Source organism: Musca domestica, unplaced genomic scaffold, assembly GCF_030504385.1.
Source record: "Musca domestica strain aabys unplaced genomic scaffold, Musca_domestica.polishedcontigs.V.1.1 43, whole genome shotgun sequence".
In the NCBI taxonomy this organism is placed as follows: domain Eukaryota; kingdom Metazoa; phylum Arthropoda; class Insecta; order Diptera; family Muscidae; genus Musca; species Musca domestica.
The window spans coordinates 2,581,162-2,589,722 of NW_026712332.1; the positions used below are offsets into that span (position 1 = coordinate 2,581,162).

The window sequence follows — 8,561 nt, forward strand, 5'->3', positions numbered from 1 at the left end:
AGTTGTAGTTTTTTCGACAGAAAATATATGTTTAATACATTTGCTCGGTTCCAGAACCCACAAGAATTTAAAAAGTAAAACACGACAGCAAAACTAGTAGATCCTTTGGCTTGTTCCAGAACTTCAAGATTGTAAAATTTTTTACTATGATAACCGATTTTCTCTTTATGATATCGAAGAAAATTGCAAAACTAGTAAATTCATGCTACTGTAGTAGATTCATGTACTGGAACAGAGCACTTGTTTCTTCTTGACCAGGGGCTGGATTCTTGTTCTATGAAAATATTAAATTAAAAATTTTTCATTTGACATTTCTTTCCTTTATTTTCATAGAACAAAAATTGAGGCCCAGAGCAATTATTTTCGAGATGCAGCTTTTCAATTAATTATTGATATGGCTACCTTTTCAATCTGCCTTACCTTGCAGCCAGGAACCATGTGTAGACTTTAGATACCTATCAAATGTCGATTAATCGATTATACCAAAGTCGACTTTTAAATCCCTATTTTCAACCAGAACTGGCAGTGGACACGATTTGCTCGTGGTTCCACATAAAATACATCAAAAGGAAAGGAATATTCAAGTGAACCTGGAAAGATTAGTAGCCACTTGCTCTAGACGGTCTAAGTGAACCAAGTGCGGATCATCTGGAAAGTATAACTGAGTGTTGGTGTTCTCTTGTCGACATAAGCGTGTTTCGACCGATTGAGTGCTGATTCGCTCGCTTGCTTAAAGTGTAACCGGTGTTCTTCAAGAAAAAGTATCATCGAATAGGCAAACTACGGAAATATGCCTTCCAGCGATCCACTGCCCCCCAAAGAGAGTGCTCTCTTTAGGAAGTTAATGGTACGTTTGCAACAGCAACCGCATATCAAGTAGGCAATCCCATATACTGTGTGTCGCGGTGTTGAAGAAAATCGTTTTGTAAGATGTGCTCGTATTTGCTATTATCGTTTGTGTGCGTGCTGCAAATGCCACCCCCTCCCATTTTCTTAGCTTGGCCAATGTTGTGTATATTGTATTGGTTAAACAGGATCGTAGGACATTGCCAAGGTTAATTGGAATGATGTTTTGGATTAAATAATTTGTTAATGTTTTCTGTTTGCTCAAATTTTCCGTTGAATATTTTGTGCAAATTTATTAAACATAACCTCAAAGTTGAGGGCGATACTGGCCTCAAAACGAAAGCAAAGAACAATAATTCCATTTTTAAACATTCATGCATGCTTGCTTGACACTATTAGTTGTCTGGGACAGATTATTATTGTTAGTTTGTCTTGTGTTCGGTGATGTGTTATGGAAAATAATTAAAAGAAAATGATTATTTTTTGTATAAAAGAAGACATGGAGTTGGAGTTTCAAAACAAACTACAAGTGCAGTTATGGTGTCTTCTATTGTAATCAGTCGTTTCTTTTTAGATCTAGAGTGTATATCTGTTCTGTTTAATAATAACCATGGGATTTAAAACAATAACTGCGCCGGGTGCATATTGGACATACATATATTTCAGTTATAATTTATAGTAGATGCTAGTAGAATGAATAGAAATTCGAAGGTATAAAATAGATAGACATATTGGGAACCTTGAGCAATACGTGAATACTTTCCAAACAGACTGGTAGTAATACAAAAAATGTATTATATTTAATTATAACTTACGAATATAAACTATCGCGTTTAAATCACTCAACATTATCCATTTATATTTTCAGAAATGTTACGAAATGAAGCAGTACAAAAATGGCCTGAAGTTGGCCAAACAAATTCTCTCAAATCCCAAATACACCGAACATGGTGAAACATTGGCCATGAAAGGCCTGACACTAAATGGTCTTGGTCGCCGGGAGGAGGCCTATAAATATGTGCGTCTAGGTTTACGTAATGACTTGAGATCTCATGTGTGTTGGCACGTCTACGGCCTTTTGCAACGAAGTGATAAAAAATACGATGAAGCCATTAAATGCTATCGCAATGCCTTGAAATGGGAGAAGGACAATTTACAAATTCTCAAAGATTTGTCATTGCTGCAGATACAAATGCGCGACTTGGAAGGCTACAAGGAGACTAGGCACCACTTATTCAAACTACGACCATCTCAGCACGCATCATGGATTGGTTTTGCGATGAGTTATCATTTGCTGGGCGATTTAGAAATGGCCAATAGTATATTGGATGCATTTAATCAATCGCAAACATCTATTGTAAGTCTAACTTATATTTTCAAAGCAATTATCAATAACAGATTTATGCTTTTAGGAACCAAATGATTATCGACACTCCGAACTTCTTTTGTATCAAAATCAAATTCTTGTTGAAGCTGGCAAATATCAGGAAGCATTGGAACATCTGATCAAATACGAAAATCAAATGGTAGACAAATTGGCCGTTCAAGAAGCCATGGGTGATCTGTATATTAAAATCGGTCAACAATCCAAGGCTGTGCCTATCTTTGAGGAACTTATCGATCGTAATCCCGAAAATACCCTTTACTATAGTCAATTCTTTTTGGCTAAACAAATTTCGGATGCTGATCAGAAACTAAGTGCTTTCAAGAAATTCCAAGAAACCTACCCCCGAGCCATGTGCCCCAAACGGCTGCCTTTAGATGTTGCCACTGGTGATGCTTTTCAAACTGTCCTAGATAACTACCTAAGAAGGGGTCTTCGTAAGGGAGTTCCACCACTGTTTGTTAATGTTCGCTCTTTGCACACACAACCGGAAAAGGTTGCCGTCATGGAGAAGCTTATCCTGCAGTATTATGAAAACTTAACTCGCTCCGGCCACTTCTCACGAGAGGATGCTGATAAAAACTTGCCCGTAGAGCCGGCGTCGGCTGTAGTGTGGACGCTTTTGTTCCTGGCCCAACATTACGACTATAAACGTGAAACAGATAAGGCCCTCGAGTATATCAATGCTGCTATTGAACACACCCCAACACTGATCGAATTGTTTATTACCAAGGGACGTATTTATAAACATGCTGGCGACCCTGTTGAGGCTTATATGTGGCTTGACGAGGCTCAAAGCATGGATACGGCGGATCGGTATATCAATTCCAAGTGTGCCAAATATATGTTGCGAGCAAATTTAATCAAAGAAGCTGAAGATATTTGTGGTAAATTTACCCGAGAGGGAGTCTCGGCCATGGAAAATCTGAATGAAATGCAGTGTATGTGGTTCCAGACAGAATGTGCGTTGGCTTACCAGCGTATGGAACGCTGGGGAGAATCGCTTAAAAAGTGTCATGAGGTCGATAGGCATTTTGCCGAAATCATTGAGGATCAATTTGATTTCCACACATATTGCATGAGAAAAATGACAATGCGTGCCTATGTAGGTCTTTTGCGACTGGAGGATGTTTTGCGTCGTCATCCATTTTACTTTAAGGCAGCCAAATGTGCCATTGAAGTTTATATTCGTCTCTATGACAAACCTCTGAAGTCTGAGGAAACGATTGAAGAGATTGACACGGGTAAGTACAATATTTAAATGCCTAATTTATGACGTCTGAAATAATTGAATTACTTTCTTTTTTTAAAGAAAATCTGCCTCCATCTGAATTGAAGAAACTCCGTAGCAAACAACGCAAGGCTAAGAAGAAAGCCGAACTCGAAAGTGCACAAGCTGCTCAAGCACAAATCAAACGCGAACAACATCAAAAGTCGAAACAACAAGCAAATCAAGAGGCTGATCCCGAGGCCCCACAACTCGATGAACTAATTCCTGAAAAGCTTGAACGTCCCGACGATCCATTGGAGAAGGCCATCGAGTTTTTGAAACCTCTCCAGCAATTAGCCAAAGAACGCATTGAAACACATTTGCTGGCTTTTGAATTGTACTCGCGCAAGAGTAAAATCTTACTTATGATTCAATCGATTAAACGTGCACTCGCTATCGATGCCGGGCATCCGCAAGTGCACAGTTGCATAGTGCGCCTAATACGAGCACTGCCAACATTGACAAAAGATCTAAACGTTGCCGTCAAAACGGTCGTAGATAAAGCCGTTAAAGAACTGATAGGTACTAAGAGTGCTCAGCAACTGAACGACGAGTTCATAGCGAAGCACAGCTCTTCCATAATGCATTTATACGAAGCTGCGCGTATCATGTATGAATTGGATGCTGGAAAGCAAGAAGCGGCCATTAAGTTGATTACCTCATATGATGTAGCTAAACTTAAATTGGAGGTAAGTTGTTGACCATTTAGTATGCGACAATCGACAATGAATCTGTGGAGAAATGAGACTATGTCGACAGTTATAATTAGCATTGGGTTGTAGTTCGTGTTTTAATTATGTCTCAAAATTCAGCATATTTTTATTGAGACTCTTTTTTTCTTGTCAAAACAAAATATATACAGTACGTAATATATACAACATTATACAACATTTTCAACAGCTAAAAATCCTTTAAAATATTTTTAAAAAATTCACATGAAAGGAATTGTGGAAGATGATTTTAGAGATTTCCCTCCCTAAAATTATTTTCAAAAACTCACGCCTTTGGCAAGACTGTAAAATTTCCAGCTGCTGCAATTCAAGCATGCGTCTATTTATTGCACCATGCAATCATAGGATATTTCAATTTTCTCCTACAATTTAATATTCTGGTGAGCTTTTTGGCGTATTTTCGTTATTTACTGTAAGCCCTACACTGTAAGGGGATATCGAAAATATTCTTTAAAAATCTGGAAGTTTACTGAAATAATTTTAAATACAGTTAATATAATCCTATGAAAAATAAACTGAAATTTGACAAAGCGGAGAATAACTACCATTCAAAACGATAAAAAAAAGAATATTTTTTGAATTCTTTGACTATTTTGGTTAAAACTCTGCTTGTAAGTAGTCAAGGAACTAGTTTTGCTATTGCGAAAGATCATAAGCACCCAATGTTAAGCTATAGAGTTTAAAATATTTCCAATCATGGAAAATAGTTATTTCTGTCGTTGTTGTGTAAGGGTTTGTTAATCGAAAATGCAAATCTTTATACACCTTATTTTCTTCTATCAAATATCTAATTTGTGGTCTATATGTAATTATTCTCTATATTCTTTTTAATAATACATAAATGTTTTCTTTCTTCAGGACGCAACAAAGATATTTGAATCGCTGCGCGATGGTATCTTTGGCAATTGTGAAGATGCAGTTAAAAACTACAAAGAAACCTGTCATAAACATTTTAAGTACGCCCGTCTATTTCGTGATAATGTAGAAGAAACAACAACAGAAAAAACCACCGAAGAGGGTTCAGATGCCGGTAATCATGTCGAGAAAGCTACTGCAGATTTGTAATGCAGTTGCCAACGCCTCAAAACAATTGCCTGGTTTATCCGCAACAATAACAACTACTATTAGAAAACTACACACGATGAAGAAGGAGAAGAACCGAAACATCAAAACTTTATTAATTTTTAATGTTAACAAATAAATCAATAAAACACTACAGCAACTACTTGACTGGACAAACAATTTTAACACCAAATAAAATACCAGCTACAAAAGAACTGTGACTTCACACATATATACATACACATCATACAGATTCAAGAAGAGATCATATAAATTAACTATGGAACAAGTGCTGAAACACAATGGGATTGGACGAATTGGCGTCGACATGCGACATGTGGCTGAAATTAACGTCACGGGTTTATGTGGTATATGTTGATGTAAATTCGTAAACCACTACCATTGCGTTTCTCACTGGTGAAAAATGGATGAAAACCAATAAAGCAAAACAAATCATAGAAATCCAATAATAATCTAAGCTTAATTTTAACTCAATATTTATGTAGAAATCAATTGAAATTTTTAACCCATTATTTTGGTGACTATCAGTGATTTATTGGTGAAAGAGAATAGTCGTTTTCATTATGTCGTCTTACACATAACATGTTTTAGTAATTGGAACTATTTATAAATGCTAACTCTAACTCATTATTCGATAATGTCATACAGTTTATTATTTTTTCACCTGACGCTTCCTTCTCCATGTTGGTTAATAATGAGAAAAAATAACATATTTTGATTATAGAGCCTCCTCAATGTTTCCATACCATACCCCAAAACCAAACAACTGTTGCAATTTACACCCCTCCCTCTACTACCAACAAGCATATTGTTTTCAATAGCACATAAATAAAATTCGTAGCAACTGAACGAAATATGGAGATCCTAGCATTACAACATAATCTAACCACACACGCAGAATCCGCAACGTCTTAATTCATATGAAGAACAAACTAAATTTTAATATATTTTATATAAACAACCAATATAAAAACCCTAAAGATGAAAATTATAAAATCAAGAAACAACAAATAAAAATCTATTTCTTAGTTATATGCCAATAATGAAGAAATACGGAATTCAATTGTGTTTTTCATGGTCTCATTAGTTTGGTTTAAATTGTTTTGAAGAACATAGTGACAATTAGAAGCTTTAAAAAATGACACGTTGTACCTTGTCGATACCGATTCATATTATCCAGAGCTTCCATTAAGCGGTTCTATAAAATGCAATATGAAATATAAAAAATACTTTAAATATGTATAAAAAATGTATCAAATGATCAAATGTTATACAAAGGATTTAAAAGTGAGGATAAAGCACTTTCATGAAGGGTTTCGGATTAAAGTAATAGAAACAATAAGGTTATAGCTTAAGCTGTGGATATTAAAGGAAATTAGGGAGTATTTTTGTAAATTAGAAGTGTACTTAATCACGATTGTGAGATTTAGTGATGTGGCTTCCTCATCGGATAATTAGTTAACCAAATAATTACATTTATCAGGGGAATCGTTTAAAATTTGCTTAGTAAAGTTTTTAATGAGTCTGTCTTCTATGGCAGAAGACTGCTGGAATAGGCTCATTATTTTTTTACCACTTATAAGGCTGCACCTCCGAATTTGTTATTTGAAACTCGCAATAGATAATAACCACTTTAGCAGGACATGTACCATCGACTTTACGGCATTTTAAGACCGATCTCACTGGCAAAAATTGAAGTGGACCCAATATTCAATCACTATTCTTTTATTTTTAAAGATTTTCTTTGCCTTATGGTGAAGGGTTTTTACTTGTTTTATCTATTTTTGAAAGTTAAGTTTTAAAGTTTGCGAAGGAGCCACTAATCATCATCAGTTTCCATGGTTTTTGTCTGGGGATATTCTCCCCAGAAGTTATTAAAAATAAATTCTATGGCAAGATTTTTGTTACCGAAGTGACGGGATCGTAAGCTCAATAGAAGATGAGGATTGGTGACTCTTTCCGAAACCATGACATTCCATGGATGCTTTCCACAAGTATGTAGGTTTCTTACTGGCTGGCTGGAACACACGATAACTCTCGAAGGGAGTATCCGATTTGCCAAACTTGGTACATCGGAATATTATTATCAAACTTAGATCGAGTTCGGAGATGGACAATATCGGCCCACTTCTTCTGGTACCTCCACCCAAATGTCGAAATTTAAAAATAAAAAAAATCCTGCGCAGAAAGAAAACGGATAATCCGATTTTGTTGCAACTTTGCAAATTCTAGTATTTGAATCAATTCAGGGTCATGTGAGAAAATGAACAATATCATCCACAAAGTCAAGGGTAAAAATTTGTAATAATTAAAATTCTTATAAATGTGTTGTAAGAGTCCGATTGTCTTCAAATTAAACACATAACAATATTTTATTAATCCAAGATCCATTAAGCTCATAAAACGCGAAATTACAGTTGGTTCCATTCAGACTTGGCACATCACAATATTTCCATCAAAACAAGATCTGTTATTAAGATGGTTGAGACCATTCTTTCTTGTACCTCCCCCACAAATGGTTAAAGTTTTGAATAACCAAATGATTATAAAATCTTCCATTCAGACTTGGCACATTGCAATATTTCCATCAACACAAGATCTGTAATTAAAATGAAAGAGATCGGACCATTCCTCCTAGTATCTGCCCCACAAAGGGCCAAAGTATTGAATATATCATATGTCATTTCATTCCCATGTTTGCATTTTCGGTATTTTATCTTGTTAAATTTCACTGAATAGAAAACAGGTTCCGATCTTTGATTTGTGTATGTACAATGGATTTATAAATAAACATTTTGACAATGAGATATTGTCCAATGAATAATTTTGAAAACATTGTAAACATAGGATTGCATAGCTTTTCCTTCTTAATTCTGCCATGTAAGATCTGAAAAAGCATCCGGTTCTCTTCATATTTCACACAACCTTTATTGCTACTAACACAAGATCTACTGTGAAGATGGGATATATTTGTCCATTCCCTCTGGTATCTCACCCACCAAGGGTCAACATTTTGAATATCCAAGGAGGTCATAAAACTCGAAATTAACTACGATTGAAGTTATATTCAATGATGAAGCTCATTTTTGGCTAAGCAGAATTGTCGATTTTGGAGTGAATATCAGACAGAAGCATTGCAGAATCTACCAATGCATCATTGAATCGTTCTTCGTTAAGACGCTGCCAATCCTCCCCCACAAAGGGTCAAATTTGGAATAATTATAACTCTTGTCAAATCGGAAATAAG

The 8,561-nt window shown here is 35.6% G+C and overlaps 1 protein-coding gene across 1 annotated transcript; it reads left to right on the forward strand.

The window, feature by feature from the left end:
- Nucleotides 1–498: 498 nt before the first annotated feature.
- LOC101899634 (N-alpha-acetyltransferase 15, NatA auxiliary subunit) lies at nucleotides 499–6,372 on the forward strand. Its single transcript, XM_005182754.4, has 5 exons — nucleotides 499–847; nucleotides 1,715–2,203; nucleotides 2,259–3,474; nucleotides 3,543–4,189; nucleotides 5,090–6,372. Exons 1-5 carry the CDS (start codon nucleotides 791–793, stop codon nucleotides 5,294–5,296), a joined length of 2,616 nt encoding a protein of 871 aa, XP_005182811.1. The 5' UTR covers nucleotides 499–790; the 3' UTR covers nucleotides 5,297–6,372.
- Nucleotides 6,373–8,561: the final 2,189 nt, after the last annotated feature.